The sequence below is a fragment of the Aquarana catesbeiana genome, linkage group LG02 (assembly GCF_042186555.1).
Source record: "Aquarana catesbeiana isolate 2022-GZ linkage group LG02, ASM4218655v1, whole genome shotgun sequence".
NCBI classification, from domain to species: Eukaryota; Metazoa; Chordata; class Amphibia; order Anura; family Ranidae; genus Aquarana; species Aquarana catesbeiana.
This window is the reverse complement of record NC_133325.1, coordinates 96,419,032-96,443,467: the sequence shown is the minus strand read 5'-3', so window position 1 is coordinate 96,443,467 and position 24,436 is coordinate 96,419,032. Positions and strand designations below refer to the sequence as shown.

General features: G+C 43.2%; 1 protein-coding gene across 1 annotated transcript; it reads left to right on the top strand.

The window, feature by feature from the left end:
* Nucleotides 1-458: 458 nt before the first annotated feature.
* On the top strand, nucleotides 459-21,223 carry CKAP2 (cytoskeleton associated protein 2). The gene is made up of 9 exons (XM_073613255.1): nucleotides 459-599; nucleotides 6,264-6,351; nucleotides 7,386-7,464; nucleotides 7,732-8,588; nucleotides 10,737-10,977; nucleotides 11,891-12,061; nucleotides 12,794-12,854; nucleotides 14,202-14,442; nucleotides 18,706-21,223. Exons 1-9 carry the CDS (start codon nucleotides 503-505, stop codon nucleotides 18,959-18,961), a joined length of 2,091 nt encoding a protein of 696 aa, XP_073469356.1. The 5' UTR covers nucleotides 459-502; the 3' UTR covers nucleotides 18,962-21,223.
* The last annotated feature ends 3,213 nt before the right edge of the window (nucleotides 21,224-24,436 follow it).

The following is a 24,436-nucleotide window of genomic DNA, read 5'->3' as shown; positions in this document are numbered from 1 at the left end:
CACGCTATAACATATGATCGGCCGCTAAAGCAACCAAGTGACAAGTTCTAACTTTCCTTCCTGAAAATCACGTGACCGCAAATAGTGCCCTGGGACCTTTCTTTATAATACAGAAAACCTATATTGGAATGTATGGCGGTAGTGCAGCCTGGGGGGGGAGGGGGAGAAAACTGTGTGAATGGGTGAAATTGTTCAACCAATCTGTAGTCCTTCATTAGCACCAGACCCGGTGTTCCGTCAGAATCGGCGACCCGTCAGGTTAGGACAAGTCTGACAGAACACCGACACTTGCGTTCCGACCACGCCCACCAAAGCTAACCCGGCCTTATTGGCTCAGCAGAAAAACTCTGTATACCACGTGGCAAATACTTTAAACTGATTGGTAAAGCGGCAATAACATGGTATTTAACCAATCACAGCCTCTTGGTTTCTGGAGGAGAGTTGTGATTAGAGAAAAGTATAATCGGGAACCAATCGCGCAGGGGGGAAGGCGGGGCTATAGATGGAACGGTTTTCAAACTGTCTTAGGAGAGGAGTAAGTGTGATGAGCGGAGAGATGGTGGCTGTGACGGCGGTGCGGAGGGGATCGAGGCGTACTGGTGAGTGGGGTGTTCTCTATAGGTTATCACTCATATAGGTCACCCGGCTCAGGATGATCTGAGGCTTCCCTGTGCAAGTCCCTGCATGTCCTGGGAGCTGGACAACAGAACTCACATGGACCAATCCTATTCCTCCTCTTTTACCCTCCAAATAAAAGCTGAAGTCCGATTGGTCGGGGCGAGCAGTATTCTGATTTACCGAATGAATTGAGAACCTTCCCCCTGTGAGGCTCCATTCACACCAATGTGCACAGATTCGCCTATGTTCCCAGAATGCATGAAAACGCGCTGTAAACCCGAGTCACGCTTCCGTTAATTCTAAGTCTTCATGCACACACAGGACGTTTTCTTAACTCTCCTGGTTACTTCTTTCCTCCTGACAGCACAGTTTTGGCAGAAAAAGCAATTGAGGTTTAGTCCTCGTTCACATTGACTGCGGCTTGGAAATCAGGTGACCTTCATCTGAAATCGCACAATTTCAAAGCCGTGTGTCAGTGTGACGTCTGGTGCAGCTTCGTGTGCAGATGTCTGTTCAAGTTGCACCCGAAATCGCCAAAAGTAGTGCAGGAACTGCGTTTGTGAGTCGGTGTCGCACCGATTTGAACAGTGTCATTGCTGGCAATAGGCTGCAACTTGTCGTTTGACCTGTCAGATCACGTGACCAGTCACTCCAATGTGAACGGGGGCTTAGCCATACTTGGGCACATCAAGTGCTTGGGCATCAATAATAATTTATTCTGGCCACTGAAATTAATTAAAGTGGAACTTTATTCAGAAAATTTAAAGAGGAGCTCCAGTCTGGGCAAAAAATAAAAAAAATAATGTAGCTGCTAACCCTTAAAGTGATTGTAAAGGCTCGTGTGTTGTGGTTTGTTATAGAAAAATAAAACCTTGTCATGCTTACCTCCTCTGTGCAAGGGTTTTGCACAGAGTGGCCCCCGACCCTCCTTTTCTAGGGTCCCTCGGTGGTGCTCCTCCTCTTCACGAGTGCCCCCTCAGAAAGCCGCATTCCATGAGGGCATACTTGTGGGCGCGCCCCCGAGTCCCGCTGATGCGTCCATTGACACAGACAGCAGGACTTGGCCCCGCCCCCTGCTCCCATGTCATGGGATTTGATTGACAGCAGAGGGAGCCAATGGCTTCCGCTGCTATCAATATGTCCAATGAGGACCCGAGACCACAGCTCGTCCTGGAACGATCGAGTTCAGGTAAGAAAAAGGGGAAGGGGGGGGGGGGCAGCTGCAGCATAGAAGGTTTTTCGCCTTAATACATAGAATGCATTAAGGTAAAAAAAAAAAGCCTTGAGACTTTTACAACTCCTCTTAATATAAGGACACTTATGTACTTAAGGTTGGCACCCAAGCTGTTTCGGGTCCAGGCGCCGGTACCTTCAATAAGGGAAATTGGCAGCAAAGCCTTCAGGCTTCACAGTCCGTTCTCTACCGTACGTGTGCGAGTCACACTGTGCTATCTGAATGGTCCTGCTGTCTTCTGGGACCTGTGTGTGTCCTAGAAGGCGTGGGGGGAGGGAGGGGCTGGACATACTTGGAGATCGCCATGGTGATCTTACCAGGAAGTGAGAGCGGGTACCCGTGAAAGCCAGGTACTCACTGCCAAAACCCCCCCTCAAGAAAGTGCCAAATGTGGCAGTGTGGGGGGGGGGGGTGTGAACAAGCAGAGCTTCCTCTTTTGTGCATAGCGCCACTTTAAATCCTGCTAGATCACTTGATGCTGGCCCCTTTTTCAGGTATAGCTATTCGAAACATTAAAGTGGTTGTAAACCCTCAGAGTCAACCTAATCTTATCAGATAGTAGATAACACAGGCAGCTAATCGCTGCCTGTGAAAGTCAAGTGCACTTACTTGTGTAGTTTCAATGTAATTCCTCTGATGTCATGTGCGATTGCACAGAATGCTCTTTTATTAACGGCATGTACATTGTGCCATTTGTGTATTTCCTGCATGTCTGGAAATTGCTGTGAGCGAGATTCCCCTCTGAAAGGCACAGAGGAGAAGTCTCGCGATGCTGCAATGATTCCCGGCTTCCTGGTACACCCCCCTTGTGACTGAATAAGACGTCACACAGGGGAGTGAATCCGAGCAGACAGAGACAGTCCTTTCATGTTCTCATTGAGAATGCTCTGTTGCCGTAGTAACGGCAATCGAGATCGAGGCTTGGTTACGACGCTACGGCGCATGCGCAAGATTTCGGCAGGGATACGAACGAAGGGCGGAAATGACGTCCACATCGGCTTCAGCAAACGGAAGAAAGAATGGCGCGGACGATACCCGGAAGATACTGCAAAATTAAACGCATTAAAAAAGGTACTTCTAACGCTCGTTTAGGACTTATTTATATATCTCTTGCTTGGCAATGAAAAAAAAACATTGAAATATTAGAAAAAAATAAATTTTTTTGCAGGGTTTACTTCCTCTTTAAGGCTGCATTTATACCTAAACTTTTTCAGCTCGTAAAATGCACAACAAGCAAAATCCCATTCATTTCAATGGCACCTGTTCACATCTGAGCGTTTTGTCACCTAAAGAAAAACGCCTGAAGCTCAAAAAAAGTACATGAACTTCTTCTTTTTGTGCAGATTACAGGCGTTTTTCTGCTTTTTACGTTGGTGACTTTTTGACCTGTGCAAAATCGTGGCAAAAGTGCAGTAAAAAGCGTGACTGTCTGCCTGAAAATGAAGCGCTCAGGTGTGAATGCAGGCTAAAAGTCAGAATTAAACCCTCTTATCCGCTACAGCCAAGGAAGCTGCTTCTGTTTGATCTGCAACTGTCATGGTGCTGCACATGTCATCAATTATGACACCAGACATTTGATGGTTTGACAGTTTGGTTGATGACACAAGAAAATGTGACAGTTAGCAATCCCAGCATTCCAGGAATGTAACTGTTTTTTTTTTTGTTTGTTTTTTAAACCGTTAAATCAATGGGTTTAGTTCTGCTGTATGATTTACTGCTGTTCAGGGGCTCTGGGCTTCAGAAAAATGGCAGCATCAAGCAAGAAGAAATGGCACAATGCTGGAGGCAATTTACAGCACACACTAATTTTGGTAGTATAATTCTTAATGTGGAATGTATGTTCCTATTTTTGGCAAGTTGTTGTGGATAAAGTTCTGCTTTAATGCTTAAGCACTAAACGTGCCCCGAGTTTGGACATGTTTAGGGACGTCGAGCCTTTTTTTTCTGCCAAAACTTTGTTGCACTGGCAATGGGTTTTGTTTCTGCCTCTCAACTCCTCTAAAAGCCTAAGTGTGCATGGACACATAGGATAACATGCAGGGGGGAACGCCCCTAGGAGCAGCAAAAAACCACATCCATTATGTATGAGGCCTGCATAAGAAGCTCAGAGAACTGGGGAAGGAACAGCCGCACACTGGTCTTCCCAGTGAATGGCTGTTCAGGGAGGGGAGGGGGGTGCAGGACAAATCTGATCATTGCAGGAGAGCACACTGAGTTAGCCAGAGAACTGACAACGGTGTGTTCTGCTTAGTGTGGTCAGGAAAGCAGGGGGACTGACAGGGACACCAGGCATTTCACATAAAGGAAGCAATACAAAGAGAACAGGATACTTTTTTATACAAGTACATGGCACAGCAGCCACATATCAGGAATATGAATTGTTGGGGTAACCTGTTCTTTAAAGTGACATTGAAGACTTGTCCCTTTTTGTTATTGAAAAAAAATCATATTATACTTACCTGCTCTGTGCAGTTGGTTTTACTCAAAGCAGCCCTGATCCTCCTCTTCTTGGGTCCCACACCGGCGCTCGTGGCCCCTTCCTCCTGACTGGTGCCCCCACAGCAAGCAGCTTGCTGTAGGGGGCACCCAAGCAGGTGCACTCTCGAGAGGCACACATGGCACTACAGCTCGCCCCTGCCCCCTTGCCTCTCCGGGTACTCGCACTCCTGATTGGCTCACTGGCTGTGATTGAAAGCCGCAGAATCCAATGGCTCAAGCTGCTGCCAAAAGCCAAACAGGAGTGCGAGTCCCTGGAGAGGCAAGGCTCTTGTGGACATCTGTGGCAAATGCATGCGTAAGCCACAGAGCCTCATCAAGGCACCCTGGCACAGATACCAGGGTGCCTTGACGAGGCTCTGTGGCTTACGCATGCATTTGCAAATGTGTGCAGACTAAACCCCTGCTTTTAACGCATACTGTTAGACAGGTTATTTGTATTTTCCCTTGGATTTATCCTTGGCCTTGTTTGTACCTGTTAGTCTTCTTTCTTACTGCGATAGCCAGCTATAGATGGGAGTGAATGGCGTCTTTTTTTTTTTTTTGTATCACTCTTGTGGACATCACTGGATTGAGAGGGGGCTCAGATAAGTATATGCACCTATGCACGAGTTTCTGCATACTCCCATTCATTGCAATGGGAGGCTGTACGCTGCACCCATGGCTCCGTACAATGGCTATTCTCCATGCATGCTGTACACCTTCTTACAGCTTTGGCATGAAACCTAAGACTGGCTGTAGATGGTTATTTTTTTATTTATTTTTTTTTTGATCAGCCTGTAGGCTGATCATAGATGATAAACAAAAAAAAAAAAGCGCGACGGACAAATCCTCCCCATTGTGCAATTGTATTCTGACAGTGGGACTCCTCCGCTGTCAGAATACACTGATTTGTGGCTGCAGCCAATTGACAAGTTTTTCAAAAGTTGATCATTTGATTGACTTCTCTTGAGTGGGAGCAGCCTTAGGTGGATCGAAAGCTGGTCCCTGCTGAAACGGCTGGATTTCCATTTGTCTATGGACAGTGTAATACCATACAGAATGTACAAGAGGTGTGGAAAGGATGTTTGGTTTCCCCATTCCCACCTCTGGTGCTTCTTTGAGCTTTATAATAATATATGGGACAATCCTGAGGTCAGCTCCCAGCACTGATCACTATTGGCCTGCTGGTGATTGAACCCACTGACTCTGGGGAGCTCCTGTTATTTAGGAGTCTGTTTCTAAAGGTGCTGCCCTTATAACACACGTGCTGATGTTCTGAAGGGCTCTGCCCAGCCTTTACGTCCTGGCAGAGCCCTTCACCAAATCTGTGCATGCGCGGGTGTTTGCTTGTGTAGTCAAAATGTGACAATGTGTCCTGACTTCCTCTAAGGCTACATTCATGCCGGCGATTGAACACCCAACAAAAACTCAGCTCAATTATGTGGTTGCTATTATCTTTTCAGTGTCTTGCTTATCAGTACTGCAGCTTAGGATGGCCATTCAGTATACTATTATCTTGTACAATTTTCCTTTTAGATTAACCAAACAATATGAGGTCCAACCCTAATCGCTTTCAATTTGTATGCAATCAGGCAGGACCTTGCACTACATAGTTGAAGGTAAATCTAAAGGAACTCTAGAGGAACTTGATCAAGAAAATTGTATAATGTATGGCCAGCTTATTTAGAGTTTGGCATTTTTTATTTTTTATAAAGCCCATGAACACAGCTGCATGTTACCTAGGTTTAGAATGTTATCATTACTGTGATGAAAAACTAAAGTTAATTTGACCGCGATAACAATTAGAAAAATGAATAAACATCCTTAAAATTTAAAAATTTCAAATCAAATTCTACTGGTTTCTGACTAGCTTAGGACTTCACTAGATTCGAAAGGCTGTCAGATTAATATTTGGCTTGTTTTTCTAAACTAGAGCCAAGGACAAAACTTCCAGAGGTCGACATACCTAGAAAAATGGCCTCTATGAAATCCAAGAAGCCTGAGAAATCGAATGAAATCCGGTAAGTGGTCTTCTACTGTACGGTATTTTAGGAAACCCAAGTTCAATGAGAGGAGCATTTCCAAGTCCATCTCCTATATGGTGTGCCCTAGGCAAGCAATTCTGCTAGTGACATCACTTGCTCCATTATGAGCAGTCAACGCAGTGGATTGGGATTTGTGGTGCTCTATAGTGTATGCACCACCCCTGCCATTGAAATCAATAGGCAGCACTGCCGAAGCGCCTGCAAAGCGCTGTAGCAGCAGTGATTTGCGGGCGCTTTTAACCCTTTGGCCACTAGTGGGGGTTAAAGGCTCCCTGCTAGCGGCCGAAAAGCGGCGCTTTACCGCTAACGCCACACACACACGCACACACCCCCGTCCCAGTGTGAAAGTAGCCTTACACAGGATAATTCAGTTGGTTGCAGGCTGGTCGGTAAGTTGAGCTGGGATTTTTCTTTGGTTTTGTTTGACATTCCCCTTCCATGGACCCTTCCATGTGCTTCTTGCTGCAAAGGCGAGTTATAGGTGGGGGCAGTGGCCATTTGTTTGCACTGTTGGAATACTGGGGAGGGGACGCACTGGACACATTTACTAGCACTACTGTGCTATATGCTGGGTGTCCAGTGTGCCCCTGTGCCCTTAAGGAGGGGTGGGCACCCTCCAGGTATGCCTGCCCTCTGCCTATCCATTATAGTGCATGTACTTCTACTATGGAGGCTCTCAAATTTTGGAGTTAGGACTGCAGATAATACTGGGGTGCTGTGAAATGGCTCTGCAGCTTACACATGTATTTGCAAATGTGTGCAAAAGAAACCCCCTTTTTCCTTTTTTTTTTTTTCTCTGTTAAGCAGGTTAATTCAGTTGGCTGGATTTGCTTGACATAAAATTAATACGATTATTTTTACATTTTCTGATGTTAAAGCATTTTTTTTCTTTTTCTCAAAAGCACATTTAAGACTGTGAAATAGTACTTTTATTTTTAAAAACACACAATACACACATCTGGAAAGTAGGCATTTCTAAATTTAAATTTTGTGTGTATTCTCTTCAAAAGGTCTCCTTTGACTGAGCGGTCCAATAAAGTTCCACAGAAAAAGTCTGCAGCAGTGAAAGCAGTCCTGGACCAAAAAACGGTAAGTGTTTGCTGTAGCATATTTAGTAGAGGAAACACCTGTGTGGACATGATTCAGTTTTTCTGAGAACTGCATCCAAAACACATCCCCAAATGCAATCTTCCATGATATGCTGTCACTTCCGGTGAGGAACTCTTCTAAATGCTGTTACTGGCCTCTGCTTTCTCCCTATATCACCATACAGTGTATTCCATGCTTGATGTAGTATTGGTAAGGTGACTTTGATGGGTTTAATGTATGTAATTCCAATTTATTTTATTTTTCTAGATTAAACCCATTAATAAAGAAAACATCCAACCAGTTTTGAATAAAGATGGCAAAACGATGACGTTCAGCCAGTCTTTTTTGAAAACAAAAACTCTAAAAAAGAGAGAGCTTAAGGATGGAAAGCAAAAAGAAGAATCTGCCAAAGCAGAACAAAAGCCTGCAGTTAAGCCTGTTCTTGGAGCTTATCGTGGCAAAATTGTACAGTCCAAGATCAATTCTTTTAGACAACCTTCTGAAACCACGAGCGATAAAAGTGCAGCCCCAGAGCTTAAAACCATAAAGCAAAGAGCAGCAACCAAACCAAATATACCTGCGACTAGGAAGCCTATTGTAAGGCCATCTTCTGTCAATGACATGAAACCAAAGCCAAAAGTTCCACCAGTGACATCACAAGTCAAGACATCCACTATCAAGAGCAAAGCCCAACCTGGGACCACAAGAAGAGCTACCCATGTCATCCCCACCACTATCAAGAGCAAAGCCCAACCTGGGACCACAAGAGCTACCCATGTCATCCCCACCACCACTATCAAGAGCAAAGCCCAACCTGGGACCACAAGAGCTACCCATGTCATCCCAACAGCCTCATTACAGACAAAGGCATCAAGTACTGCTGTTACCAAGAGCAACGTTTCACATGTGACCATTAGAAGGACCACCCATATACTTAACCACAAGAAGTCACTGGGAGAAAATGTGCCGCAGGAGCTTGAAGTGCAGAAGAAGGGTTCAGACTTGGCTGGTATGCAGAGCAAGAAAAGAGTAACAATTGGCCCTGTAAGCATCTTGCCCAGCCACCAGCGACCTTCCATTGTTGGCAAATACCCAAGAGTAAATGAAACAGCAGAAGAGCGCAAGTACGTTGTGTTTTTTTTTTTTTGTTTTTTTTTTTTTTTTTTTTTTTTTTTTTTTTTTAGCTTTATTCTTCTGTAAATTCCTGTGTCAATAGTCGCATTTTAAAACTGAAGTCCAATGGGCTTATTTTGAAGGCATTGTAAAGAGCTCAAGTAGGGCTAAGTTTAGACTTGTCTAGACTGCCAAGTCTCTGAAAAGTGATCTGCGTTCAGATTGCTTTTCACCAGCATTTGACAGGCAATGAGGACGGATTCTGTTGCCTGCTTTAAACCCTGTAAATGCCCCTCCAGTGTGCCACAACTACAAGATCCTATGACTAGGCTGTACATGGGCCTTTGCTTCTACAAAAGTCAAAGTTGGTGCCCATTACATTTTCAGCATTTGTCAGTTGAATGATGGGAAGTGATCCTTCATAAAAGGAGGGGGAAGGGCTTACTCCTCATCTGGGGTGAGAGTTTTGGCCTCGTACACATCCTGGGTTAAGGATCCTAGGCGGTTCCACTTGAAGACTAACATTACCCTGTTTCCCCGAAAATAAGACCTTGCGTGATTGTTGGTGATGGCTGCAATATAAGCCCTACCCCCCAAATAAGCTGTAGTTAAAGTCCTTGTAGGTCTTATTTTCGGGGAAACAGGGTAGGGCTTATTTGGGGGGTAGGGCTTATATTGCAGCCATCACCGACAGTCACGCTAGGTCTTATTTTCGGGGAAACAGGGTAGTTATCTGCACATCAGCATTGGGACTTTTTTGGAAGGGTCTAGGTCAGGTTAGGTTCACTATAGTTTGATCATTGCACAGGACTGTTCATACTTTTCATGCTGGGTTAGTTTCAAGTCAATAAAGATTAGTGGAAACTTTCCAATAATCTTTTAGTATAATTTAGATATTGTAAATGAGTAGTTTAACGAGAAAATAAGCATGTTGAAAAGTCTATATGCAAGAGTGAGATCACCTGTTTCTAGCTTTATATAAATGGATGCGTTGCAGAAATTTCTTTTGCTGCATGCATGGGTATATAAGAAAAAAAGGTCCATATATATAGCAAATGGGAGCACTGATTCTTCTTCAGGTAAACGGGTAGTATATAGACAGCTGCCATATCGCCCCCATTCTCCCTCACTACACTGAATCCATTCTATTGCACAGAAGACCCTTGTCAGTCTGAACCTCTAGCAAAGCGCATCATTTCACAGCACATGGGAATTGGCCTTAAGCAGACCTAATACGTTTTATGTGTTCCATGTCCCCATTCATATAACATAACTTTAAAAAAAAAAAAAAAAATTTTAACCGGCTTAAAACACCTACCTAGTTTTTGTGTTTTTTTTTTTTTTTTTTTTTTTTTTTCCCTGTAATGCTATGAAGGAGGCTGGGGAATTATATGTACGATAATAAATCCTGTATATTGTGTGCTGGCAAATCTCTATCAGTTGTAAACTAGATGTGCACACTGTCTATCCTAACAGAGGGTTAAAGCGGTAGTAAACCGTAGTTGTTGGGGGAGAAATTCTACTAGCAGATTATAAGAGACTTTCCTTTAAAAACGAAGCCTTCCAGCGCCGCGCTCTTACCACTGGGGGGCTGACATCTTCCCCCGGTCTTCCTTCCGGGTTCGTGTCCTTCAGCTACATGAGTGGTTGGGGGCATGATTATGTCATTCCTGGGAATGTGAACGGCAGCCACCGTTTATGGCACAGGACTGTGAAGGTTTGGCACTGTATGTCGGACCTTCAGAGCCGGCTGCAAATCTCTGTGCAAGTTTAGGTTATATTCACAGTACCTACCTTACTATAGGCTTGCCTGTAGGTACAAGTGGTAGAACAGAGTTTACTACCACTTTAAAGCACTCGAGAGAGGCAGGGGAGGGGCAAACATAGATGCAGGCATCTGATGCCCTCCTTATCAACCAATTACATCAGCAGTTGTTAGAATGCCAGGCTTGATCCACTCGCTGGCTTGTTGACAATTTTTGGGCAGTTCTTAGACATCTTGCTAAGACACCCCCTGAAGAACCCAGAAGGCATCCTGATTGAAAGGCTGATTTATGGCATATTGTAATCAATATGAGCTGTGTACAGCTTACTGAAAAATAGAGGCTATATGGGTGTAGTTTGGTTGGATAAGTTAATGATTTTTGTTTGTTATTTAGGGCTCGTCTATCACAGTGGAGAGCATCGAAAGGAAAGGTAATGAAAAGGCCCCCATCTGTGGCTCCGCTTTCTACATTCAAGGTACAAAAGGATGAGCCAGTGATTAAAAGTGAACCCGAAGAACCAAAAGAAGAACCTCGCCAGCTGTTCTGGGCAACTATGGCAGAAGAGGATGAACGGGAATGGTTCACTCTGAAAGTCAACCAGATCTTTGCAGAATGCCAGAAGTTGATTGATGAGGTATATTCAGCTATCCATGTACACAGATACCTGCGTACAGACTTGAGTATGCAAAGTATCCTATCTATCTATCTATCTATCCCCAATTCAAAGCAGAATTAACATAATGGCCATAGCTGTTGCTAAGTGAAATTTAAAGGACAGCTGCACTCTTGGGCATTTTGTTATCTAAATGCTCTCCTGAGCAGCCCTCTCTCTATTAGTACTTGTCTCCAATCCCCAGATCCCAGTGATTGGTTGATCAGATGGATAATTATAGATTGGGTAGCAGTAAAATAACCTTGGGTGATAACATTTGTACAAAGCAGCACAAGTAGTGGCCTGCAAAAAATAATTTTCTAAAGCTTAAAGCGTTTGTTACCCCGACACTTCATGTTCCTGATGTGACTGCTGTACCGTGTACTTGTACAAGAAAGTATCCTGTTCTCTATGTATTTCTTCCTTTGTGTGAAATCCCCAGTGTTCCTGCTAGTCCCTCTGCCTTACTATTAAAACTGACCACACTAAGCAGGAGAGCACATCATGGTCAGTTCTCTAGCTATGCTGGAAACTCAGTGTGCTCTCCTCCAATGATCAGCCTTTTCCTGACACCCCCCCCCCTCTGCTGCACTGCCATTCACTCGGAAACTTCCCCCCCAGCTGTTATGCAGCTGAGAACAGAGGGAATGTGGTCATTTATAACACAAAAGGTTTTTATAGGGGTGTTTTTTTTTTTATCTAAACTGAATGGGTTGTTTTACAAGGTGATCGTTTACAAGCACTTTAAAGCGGATTTCCACCCAAAAATTGAACTTCTGCTGTCTGTCCGCTTAAATCATGTTTGGAATTGGTGTTGCCAGAAGGATAACCTCTTCCTCCTTCTTCCCCTTTTTTTTTTTTTTTTTTTTTTTTTTTTTTTTTATTCTGGTCATAGGGTATTCCGAAGGAAGAAATCCTATCCATACTGGAAAAGCAGATTGAGAATATTCCAGAAGCAAAGAAGCTTTCCAGATATTGGGAATGTCTGGCACGTCTTGAACAGAGGGAAGGCCAGCCGTATAATGTAATTGACGTGTGTGAGAATGCAGTGGCAGCTGGGGCACAGGTAAAAATAACTCTAGAAGATCACTTCTACTTAGACTATGCCATGAATACAAAGTCTTCTAACAAGCTGGCCAGATTTTATGGATTGACTAAATCTGTAATCTGGATAAGAATCCACCTTTTGTTGTGTGTTTTATGGCCATAGTTGAGGATGGTCTCCTTGTAACCCTTCCTCCATATTTGCCCTATCGTATTTTGTAGCTGATATGGAGGTAAGGAAGGATTGAGACCTGGTTGTTGCTTCTAAAGGAAATGGCTATTTATTTGGGTACGCTGGGTGCTTTCCAGATGAATTTTGTGCTCCGAGACTAGGAGATGCCTACACTATTGTGCACCCATGGCTTTTCAGTGCTTTTCAAGCTTGCTTTACAGATCATCTCCACTCATGTATGTTTTATATCTACAACCCTCCCACATCAAATTAAGGACAGGTACTTCAGCCAGTGTATCAGTTTGCTACTAGCATGATCAGTACACTGAAATGTTTGCATGTAGCATCATTGGCATGTACACCATCAACCCATGCATCAGCTAGCTTCTTTGTCTTTCTGCCTCTTGAATTTTGTGAAGTCCTGTCATGGCAAATCTGGGGAGTTGGCAACATCCTGATGCATAATAATTAGGACTTACAGATATTATTTATTTTAATTTTTTTTCCCCTTTTTGCTACTTTAAATGTTTCTCAGTTAATTACCTAACACCCCTCTTTCTCCTCTTTTATGACATTGTGCAGCCTCTGGAAGAGCTGAGAGCTATTCTTGCAAACACATTGGAACAGTTGAAGACTGAACCTGGTATGTAGTCTATTGGATTTTAAAGTGACTTTCAAGTTTCCTCCTTTTTTAATAACAAACGTCGTACTTGCCTGCTTTTGTGCAGTGGTTTTGCACAGAGCAGACCCAATCCTCCTCTTTTTAGGTCCCCTGCTGGCGGTCCTGGCTCCTCCTCCTCCTCAGCCAGCGCCGCAATAACAAGCTGCTTGCTCTGGAGGCACTGGTGTGTGCTCACTTCCAAGCCTGCCTCTATGCATCAGTAAGACACCACGGAGCCACTGCTTGGTCCCACCCACCCTCCTCATTAGCTCACTGTCTATGATTGACAGTAGCAGGAAACAAAGGCTCCCGCTGCTATCTCGCTAAGACACCACGGAGCCACTGCTCGGTCCCGCCCCCGCTCTCTCCTCATTGGCTCACTGGCTGTGATTGACAGCAGGAGCCAATGGCTTCCGCTGCTATCTCAGCCAATGAGGAATGAGAGACTCGGGAGAAGCTTCGCTCACGTGCACATTGCTGGAGCGAGAGGGGGTGCTCGGGTGAGGTGTGTGGGGTTTTTTTAATTTTTCTGGGGTGGGGGGACAGGGCACTGCACGCAGGTTTTTTTACCTTCATGCATAGAGTGCATGAAGATTAAAAAAAAAACCTTAAGCCTTTAATACCACTTTAAGTGCGTTTCTTGTTTACATTGCCGAGGCCGCAGGCAAGCACTCATAAAGACCAATGACTTCAGTAATTTCTAAGTCACTTTTTTTTTTTTTTTTTTTGCCAGTAAAATCTGCAAGGCAAGGGTCAGACTTTAAACAGAATCTGTTATGAAGTTTAGAATAGAACATCACTCTCTCTCAATGACCATTTTTAAATCCTTATGCTGCTAGCATTAGTAAATGAAATGTATATCATATTTACATGTTCCGGATTGCAGGAAGTAAATGCTACATTAAAGGGGTTGTAAAAATGATTGTAAAAGATGTTTTTCACCTTATTGCATCCTATACATTAAGGTGAAAAAACACCTGGGATTGACCCCCCCCCCCCCCCCCTAAAAGTGTGCCATCAGTGCTGGAGAAGTTTTGTGAAGTCAAAACTGGTACATGAACCCCCATTAACCCCTTTTGTTCCTGTTCTAAACACGCCTTTTAAATATGTTGGATTTCCCATAATTTTTCTGTCCCAGTGCCAATGGTCACCAAGATTGTGACTTTTTTTTTTTTTTTTTTCTTCTTAAATTGGCTTGTGAGCAGGGGCCGATACTGCAGTCTTGGATAGTCTGTAAAAAGCCAGCAGGTGATTGTTGCCCACCGCTTTGGGCTGAGTTTATGCTAAATAAACATGTAATAGGTCATTAATTTTGTGTTGTTTTTACAGGAGAGACCCAAAAAGAGATTGAGGAAGAGGCTCAAGAGGTAAAGGATGAAGTAAAGCCTGAACCTGAAGATTCTACTATGACGGAAAAAAGAAAAAAGGGAAGGAGAAGAGCAATGAAATTTGAACCAAAGAGCCCATCCACTCCTGAGAAGCCATCCAACTCTCGGGGAACTCCAGAAAAAGGAGAGGATACATCATCTGTGATTAGATTTAACATCACTACAACTCCTCATTTGGAAAAGTAAGCTCTCCCTTCCCTGAAAGTACATGTTGAATTGATGAGATTCTGTCGGTGTACTGTGTCTTCAAACGCAATTTTTTTTTTTTTTTTTTTTAAATATAAAAGATGTTACCACAGATGTCACGCTTTGAAATTACACATGTCCATGCAACGGCAACACACAATGTAAATTTTACTATCCATAGGTGAAGATTTAAAAGCCTTTTACTGATTTCAGATGAGGTCTAGTGCTAGAATTACTTCCCACAATCAGACGTTTGCGTCAATACCTCATGTGTGGGACAATTGCCCCTGATTCCCTCCTTTGCCCTTGAAGGCATTCAAAACTCCAAGATCTGGGTTTCTGAATACTTTAGACTTTTTTTTTTAAGTAGCACCGTTGGCATTTGGGTAAGCCGGAAGTGGTCATGTCATCGCTTCTGGGTTACTATAGCAAGCGGCTGATCAAAGCTGAATGCTTTGCTTGGCTGTCCAGCGGCTGGTCACTCGGGTCTCCCGGTGGGAGGAAGACGTCCCCTCCAGCTGCTTGTAATAGCAATCGAGCGGCTAGTTAGGCGCTCCAATTGCTATTACAAGAGAGCCATCTGCTGACTCTCAAAAAAAAAAAAAAAAAAAAAAAATACCAGGATGATGCCTGCAGCCATCATCCCAGTATATACATCCAAAATTCTAGCGACGTACAAGTACGTCGCTGGTCCTTTAGTGGCAACTAATGGGTATCAGTATAATGGGTCCTGGTGGTGCTTGATAATCTGGCCAGGACTCCAATGGTTGTTAGAGGATAGGTTAAACATATGAGATAAATACTATTGCACAATCCTGTCTAAAAAAAAATGCCTGTTTATTGGAGTTTTTAAAGTCTGGCATTTTTGCTTATTCAGAGCAAAGCGACAGATTTTCTTTACTTCCTCATGCTGCCTTATTTATCTGTTAGAGGCCCTATGTAGAATACATGTGTAAGCTCCATGTCTGTCGGCGCTTAGACAGGGTTATTTATCTTCTACTCCATGTGACAGTGTTCATTTGGGCCTGGTGATTGACCACCCAAGGTATTAGGGCTCTGACGCATGAATAGAGCAGGTGGGAAGGGCAGCATAGGAGAGTATCAAAAGGTGGGGGTGGTTTTACAAGATATTAAGCAAAGTGACAGGTCAGATTCTCTATAGAGTGTATGTAAACCCCAACAATAAACTTTACTTGCTCCCTTTTTTTCAGTCTGTCAAATATACCATTTGAATGTGTTTTTATCTTTTTAATAACAAAAAAAAATACCTGATCATTTTAGAAGTTCAGAGCTGTCCAGTGCTCGCATTCAGTGTTGTCTCAAGGAGAGTAATTAGCCTCCATCAATATCTTAGAAATACATAATGATTACCCTATATGTACTGGAGATGAGATAGTGGGCAATCGAGAACTAGACAAGGCTGACCACACTCAGTCCAAAGCCCGCTGTCAGGTGATGTCACAGAGCTACTCCAAACTCTGAGGATCCCAACCATAATAATGATCCACTCAGATGCCTGATCAACAGCGGGCTCAGGTTCTCGGCACCTGACTGCCACTCCTGCCCAGAGCTCCAGTGAGCTCTGGAGGAGCAAAGACGATGATGACAATCGCTGCTGGGCTTACAGGGCTAGCAGTCTACCAAAATTCTGGAGTTGATTTACTAAAAGAAAATCCACTCTGCACTGAAAGTGCACTTGCAAGTGCAGTCGGTATAAATCTGAGGGGAATATCTGAAATCAAAGGAAACTCTGCTGATTTCATCATCCAATCATGTAGAAGCAAAAATGCTGTTTATTTTCCTTGCATGTCCCCTTCGGACCTGCAAGGAAATGAGGGCCTGTTTTTTTTTAATTGCTTTTAGAATTTTAGAACACCATTTATAAAACTCTGCACCGCAAAAATTGATCTATTTATTGTTTTACGTTTTTGTTTTGTTTTTGATAATGGTTAAGGGTTGCTGTCAGTGTCCCTGTTAGGAATATTCATTGTCTTGATCACCAGTAATGAAAGTGAGGCCAAAACTAAAATTTTAAGTTGCCACCAGAACAGGTATAGAGGGGAAATCTTCACAAGGGGACACCTTCTCCATCCCCCAACCCCCCCCCCCCCCCCCTCCTTTCTTCCTTCTTCTTTTTTTTTTTTTACTTTTACCACCTCCATAAGTGGAAAATTCCCATATATTGGAAAAAGATCCTCTCACTTCCTGTTGAGTCTCAAAAATCTCTCCCAATAAGATGGGGGGCAGGGGGGGGGGGGGGGGTTTGGCTTTTGATAGACTTGGCACTTTTTTTTTTTTTTTCAAATATTTTTATTTTTCAACAGAAAGGTAGTTACATGTCAGCAAGCCAGTAGTAAGGAAACAGCGATATACCAGTAAACGTAACAAGTACATCCAGGTAGTAGTTGAAATCAAGACACCAAAATGGAACTTGCAGCATTTAGCGTGTTGCTTATATCTTTTAAGTGCCGTGTCCATATAGGACTAAGAATAGCCGTAGAGCTGGATACTCTAAAAAAACAGGGACCACCAAACTCGTTTAAAATTTACTTTTAAGGAGAAGTGGTGCAGAAGGATAGATGAGAAGGACCAGCCGGCCTAAAAGGAAAGGGGAGAGAAAGAATTGGGGAGTGGGGGAGATTAAATCGTATTGGAAGGCTAATCTTATTGCAGTAGAGGAACTCTGAGTCCACTTACAACCAGCACTCTATTCATCAAAAAGAGCCTTCCCTTCCTCAGAGAAGACGAACCTATTCCACAAAATCCAAGAGTTTTAGAGTAGCGTTTGCATTTATGCTGTGCGGATTAAGTCCTCTATTTTTTTTGTCTTCCACGATTTTTAAGCCAGAGACCAATGGTCGGCGACTGTGGACTCTTCCAATTAAGGGGTTTAAGAGGTGATGGACAATCGATCTTTTGTAGATTTTCATTAGAATGGTAGAAACGTGGAGAAGAAAAATGGTCAGATCACTCGGAATCGTACAATCTGTAAACTTTTGAACGATCCTCTCCAGTGATGCTCAGGCTTGGGGCAGGACTCAGACATGTAGTAGTATCATCTCCCCCCGCTCCTCCTGGCATCTTCAACAACGGTCGGTACTGTTGGGGGGGGGGGGGGGGTGTGTGGACGTATGTTGTCGAGATGGTGTACAATACCATCTCCTCAAAAGCATGATATTGGTTTCTTGTACCCTTGTACATGTAGAGTGTTTGAGGGAAAATGTGGTGATATTCTCACGTTGAACAGACAAAAAAATACAATCAAGATCAGACTCCCATTTCGTCAGACAGGGCAGTTGCTAGTCGTAAGGTGCGATCAATGGGGTATAAGTTTTAGAGAGGGCATGGGGCAAAACCCTATCGTCTGAGCAGTATTCTTCGAAGGTGGTGAGCTATCAACTAAAGTCCCTTGGATGGAGGTGGTAAGGAATGTAAAAAATTATGTAGTTGGAGAGCCCTCTAGAAGTCTAGTCGAAATGGGCCCAATGGGCTAGTTAGAGAAGAAATAAGGGGCATCTGTCAAAGTGCAATGCTCGGTAGTGACCCAAATTGTATAGGGTTTGAAAAGTCATATCATTAAAGGAGAAGTCCAGCCTGAGCTTTTGAGGCTGGGCTTCTCCTATGGGTCACAGATGTGCAATTGGTTTTGCACTCCTGTGACCAGTTTTTAGCGGAGAGCTGTCTGAAATCCGCTCTCCTCTGACGTCACTGCAATCAGTCAAGGCAGTGCATCATCCTGACTTAGGAAGTCTGGATCCGCCAGCTGCCCTGACAGATGGCAGTCTCAGCGAGCCGCTGAGACAGCCGCCTAACGCCCCTCCACAGCTCAGCGCTCCAGTGAGCGTAGAGGAACAGCCGGAGAGATGTTGACTGATAGTCCGCAGCTCTCCTCTTGGGGAGGAGTGAGAATCGAGCCATCAGCGATGTTCGGTGGCTCGGTTCTCAGTGCAGAGACGCCGGGAGACAGCTGCAGCATCGGTCTAGTGCTGCATCCACCTAGGTAAGTATGAATCTCAAAAAAAAAAAAACATACTTCTCTTTTAAGACCCAGGGAGAATATGCTTTCTAACAGAAATTTTGCACATACAAAAAAAATAAAAATGTTTTAGCGTTTTTATTTTACTGATGTATACAGTAAATATCCATTAGATTATTGCTCTAGTATGTTACTTTTTTTTTTTTTTTTTTTTTTTTTTTTTATATAGTATTAGCAATGTCCTCCAATGTATATAATTTTATTAATGTATTTGTTTTACCAGAATGAGAAAACTACAGATGAGGGAAGGAGGATCCAGCATCAAGAGTTACAAATTTTTAACCCCTGTCAGACGGTCCAGCCGCTTAGAAAGAAAATCTCATATATTTCCAGACATGTTGAAAGATCACGATCCTTGTATCGCTGGTATTGCCCAACTGGAAAACCTGGAAGATCCCCAAAGCTGTCCCAATGCATATATCTTCCGGAAGAACGAGGCACTCAAGGAGATCAATGCAAAAAGTTTAACAAAGGAATGAGCGATCAACAGACCATGGACTGAATGGCTAAAATGCACCTTTTTTTTATTTTATTTTAATCTGTATACTGGGTTGTACAGTCAATGGACTATCACCACAGCACACTAACTAATGTCCTTGTCTGGTGTTCTATTTTTTTTCTCCATATATGAATGTGGCTTGCTTTTGTAGATGCGCTCTCATGCCTTATAACAATGGTTCTCAACTCCTGTCTTCAGGACCCACTAACAGGCCAGATTTTAAGTATTACCTTGGAGATGCAGACTAGAATACTGCCATCACTGAGCAGCAAATGATATCATCTGTGATGTATTTCAGTTATATTGCAAACCTGGCCTGTTAATAGGTCCTGAGGACAGGAGTTGAGAACCGCTACCTTATAACGTCTGCTAGTTCTTAGTGAATTGATTGGCTGGTTACTAATTTGAGTCAACATAATATCTGCCTTTGCAGTGTATAGCCGGGTACTATTGAACCCTTTTTGTTGGCAGCGTGTTCCAATAGCTTTTTTCCTTTGTTTTTAAAAGATAAACTCTAGGTGTCTCTGGTGTTTTAAAAACCTATTTAAAGCCTGCCCTGGATTTCTTTAATACCCACTGTTTTCTACAAACCCACACCCCTCATTTCAAGTGTTGAAAATTAACAGGCTTTCAAAGTTTTGGATGGCATGTTGATGTAAGAATGCTGCATTGCCACTAATACAGCCTATCTGCCACCTGGTTGCTTGTAGCCAAAGGCTTCTGCTATCTCGGTGACAACAGCCATCTTGCTGCAGTGGCCTGGCTCGTCCCTACTGAGTAAGACCAAAAGCTCTGCAGTCAGTGAAGCTCAAGCTGAGTGCACAGCTAATGGTCTGGCTTGATGGAGCATGGGGAACTGTTACATGAAATCCACTGCTCTGAAATCTAGTTCAAGAAACCTTAGTTGCAGCCAGCTGGTCGGTTTTTGCGTTGTTTGTGTTTTCAAATGAAATGGTAGGTGAAATTTAATTTACAACTTTAAATGGGATTTAAATAGTTGTTTTGGTTTTTTGTTTTTTTGCTCTATCCAGGCTCATTTGGATGTTTCCCAACCTTCCTCAGAATAGGAAATAAAACAAGAATCAAATTCATCTTTCAGGTGTTGCAAATAACCTCTGTGCTACTGCCCAATGCTATGGAAAACATGGCTGGTGTTAGGGTCATAGGAACCTCCTTCTTTTTTTTTTTTTTTTTTTTTTTTGTGTGTCTGCAATTTTGTTCTGAGAAACACAGAGGGTGAGATTTACTAAAACTGAAGTGTGCAAAATCTGGTGCAGCTCTGCATAGAAACCAATCCGCTGCCAGGTTTTTTGTTTTTTGTCAGCTTCATTGAACAAGCTGAAGTTAGAAGTGGATTGGCTACTATGCACAGCTGCACCAGATTCTGAGTGCTTCAGTTTTAGTAAATCTCCCCAAACCCCCCCCCCCAATGTCTAAGCTCTTATGTGTTACTCTGTTTGGGACACATTGGGGGAGATTTACTAAAAGTGGAGCACACAGAATTTGGTGCAGCTGTGTATAATAACCATTTGGCTTCTAACTTCAGCTTGCCCAATTAGGCTTTGACAATAAGCCTAGGTTCACATTGATGCGAGTTGACATGCCAAATCGGTGGCTATTGCTGGCAATGGCACCTTCCGAATCGGTGCAGCGCTGCACAGATTCCCCAAAAGTAGTTTCTGTACTACTTTTCACGACTTCGGGGTACGATTTGTATAGACATCTGTGCAGGAACCCACACAGATGTCTCTGAAATCGCCCCCCGAAGTCGGACTGACATGTGGGAATAAAAGCTGAACTCGCACAATTTCAATCCCGCTGTCAGTGTGAACCCAGGCTAAAACCTAGATGCTGAATGGTTACTATGCACAGCTGCATCAGATTCTGTGTGCATCAGTTTTAGTAAATCTTCCCGATTTTATGAAAAGAATCTAAGAAATGTCTGTTTTACAGCAAGCAGCTGCTGCCTTCCAGTGCAGAAAAAAAAAACAGATAAAGGCAACCCACCAGCATACCAGCCATATAACCTATATTAAGTGCTAGGATGCCTTGATTCAGTTCACTGTTTTTACAGTCAAATAATGGTGGAATTTTAGTTGAAAGCTGTGCCGTGTATGGCCAGCATAAGTCTGCCATTTGGACAACTTTAGCAACTGAGTAGTCGGCAAGTGTACAAAAAATGTAGTTTTGTCTGAATGTATTTTCCTGTACTGCTTCACTGTAATAAACAGCTGTTCTTGTACCAAGTGTGGTGTGTTTTGTGTAGAGGGCTATATTCTGCACTGTCTATGGGGAAGGGGTTGAATTCCTTTTGCCATCTAATTGTTGTGCTAGCCATACACAGGTAGGTCTTGCATCGCCTGTGACAAAAGATGTAGTAATTGTTCCCTTAAAATAAATGGTTAAAACTAAATTCTACCCAGAACTTGTTTCAGACTAGAGCAAAACAGCATGACATCCAGGCAACAAGCATTTGAAAGGTCCACAATGCAGGCCCATATTTCCTCAGTTAAAGTGGAAAATTGCGCTGGGAGAAATAGACTGCTGATAAGAATCTGCAGCTGAGGGGAAAAGCTACCATCTGTGATCTCATGACTATATGCCTCCAAGCCAAAATCCTCTTGGGGCTGACAATACCTCCAGTGCTGTGACCTAGGCTTGCCTAGCTGTACCTGTGGTGGCACATAGCATCATTTGTGTCTGGGACCAGATGCAGCCAACTGTCTTTAACAATATGTAATTATTAGAAACCCAGCCCAAATAATTAATAGACTAGTTTGCAAGGGAGAGTTTTGTGCGCAACAAATGCACCAACCATATTACAACTCCCCCTCTCTTCAAAGTGGCTATACAAACACAATCCTTCTCAATTTACAGGATGTTCTTCTTCTGTAAGGGCACAAATTTTGTCTTGTACCCTAGACTAGATGTCCCGATCACAGTTGGAAGTTTTACTTGCATAAGTTTTGCCTTCCAGTAAAGACCCATTTCTACTGGGTGCATTGAGGGACACAGAATTCAGATCCTCGCATGTTATACTGCTTCCTACTGGAGAATTTGTCACTGGCACTGCAGTCTCCTAATGTCACCTCCTAATTACAGGGGGTCCCTTTGGACCTTATTGATGTATTGCGTACTACCCAGCATTTAAAAGCTCAGCCTGCTATCTTTCAGAGCTCCTACTGCTGCAAGGGCCTTTCCACCACACCCACTATTTGAGATTTTCCTCTATGCAGACTGGAAGCACCCTGAATTGTCTTTGGGCCCCACCTGAGAGTGCTGGAACCGTTCTTTGAGAGGGAATTTGTTAGATGGTGATCTAAACCCATTGGATTTACCAATGACCTACCTTAGCAGATTAATAGCCAGGTAGAGGGCAGGCTTACTTTTTAAGGGTTCTACTGACCGAAGGTCAGGTTCTGTCATTTATGTAGAGGAAAAAACACATGAGAAAAGAAAAATGCTGCACACCCCGAATGATAGCAGAAAGGAAATTTCCCCCATATGGGGTTTTCTATGCAGCCAATGGTATAAAAATTATATACAACACGAAATTTAAAATTCGTTAATTTTTATTAATGACACTGATAGTTAAAATATGAGCTGTGGTACAGGAGGTGCATGTGCAACACAAATGAGGGTAAACACATTAATGCATAATTAAACAAAAAAATGTTGATGGTGCATGAAACTGATGCGTTTTGACCCCATTGGGTCGTCTTCAGAGGATTTGTTAGCTATAAAAGATATTTTCATAGATTTAAGTATAGCAATAATAGCAAACATCATAATGTATAGTTACCAATCCCTTAAATAGATCCCACCGGGAATTCCCAGTTGGCCGACACATCGGAGGAGGAGCCCAGAATGCTCATGCGTGGCTTATGAGGAGTCATATTTATGGAAACTCCCAAATGCCAGAGCAGGGCGCAAAAGGCAGAGAGGCAACACCTGAGACTGAAGTGTCGAGGAACAATGCTATAAGTGCGTTATGGCTGATATGTATGGAAAATTTCATAAATTTAATACAAGGGTATCAAAATAAAATAAGTGGACAGCTCAATATTTTGGGCAGGGTGCATGTTGTGAGGGTCCAATGAGATTGGATGTAAGAATTTTTATAGAGAAAAATGAATGAATAGGGAAAGTGCCAGATATCAAATTAAATTGAGAGTGTCTATGTAAAAAAGAGTGGGAAATATGGATCTGAATGAAAAATGGGTGAGGGTGTAAGCTTGTGACGGGAATTGCAATGGAGCGGATAAGGGAGAGGGGGAGAGAGGAAAAAAGAAGGAAAGATAGGAAAAAAAGGGGAACCCTCAAAGGACCCCTACCTGATCCATTAAGAAATAAGCAAAATAGACAAGTGAGATAGGAGGGGGGAAAAGGGAGGAACAATGACATATAGGCAGTGTGGGAAATGATGTTTAATGAGGAACCAGTGATGGTGCAATCAAATTTGTGTGCAAAAAAGGGGGGGGGGGGGTTTGAGAGAAAACCCAGACCACATCAAAAACATGTGAGTGAACAAAAGGTGACAAAAGTGAGTAATGCCAGGTGTATGTGTGCAAAAAACATGAAGTGGGGTGAAATCAAACCAATTTTTACCTGGTGAATTCAAGAAGTAAGAAGGAACTTCCAACATAAGAGGAAGATTCTCAATGTTGATGTTCTATCCTTTGCCCCACAGTGTCAGCTACACTATTCTTTCAAATTGTAGCAGAATGGGTAAGATCCTTTCCTTAAGATCTGGTATCTATTCAGATTTGTAGTGCACTCTTGTTAAGATACTGGGATGCTGATGTCTCATCCAAAGAACATCTGACTTGCTTGGCCTTCAAGGGACATTGGGGTTTATTTACTAAAGCTGGAGAGTGCAAAATCAGGCTCACTTCTGCATAGAAACCAATCGGCTTCCACGTTTTATTTCCGAAGCTGAATTGAACAAGCTGAGGTTTGAAGCTGATTAGTTTCTATGCAGAAGTGAGCCTGGTTTTGCACTCTCCAGCTTTAGTAAAGAAACTCCATTGTCTCCTCAGGAAACTATTTCTGGGAACATTGATACCTGTGTTTGGCCCAGTGCTTTTTTTTTCCCCTTAGCATCTTCACTATGCAATATCCGGTGCCCTCTGATAAACAGTAGTCATCGTGGATCGAAGTGGACAACATCTCCTTAAAGGGCCTAACTCCAGCAAGATCCAGCTGAATCTTACCCTGTCCGATTTTCTCATTGGAAACTGTAACCTGTAGGTGGGGGGTAACCACCATAGTTTCTTGCTACACACTGCAAAAAACACTGCAGGATTACCCTTCAGCCCCTTGTCATCAGAGGGGGTTACCCCCTCTGTTGCCCTATGCTACTTGGTCTCTTGGTTTGGACTTTGTTGGACACCACCAAGATACTGTTGTGTCTTTGAGAGCTAGTCTGGATAATACAGTATGGTTCATTCTTTAC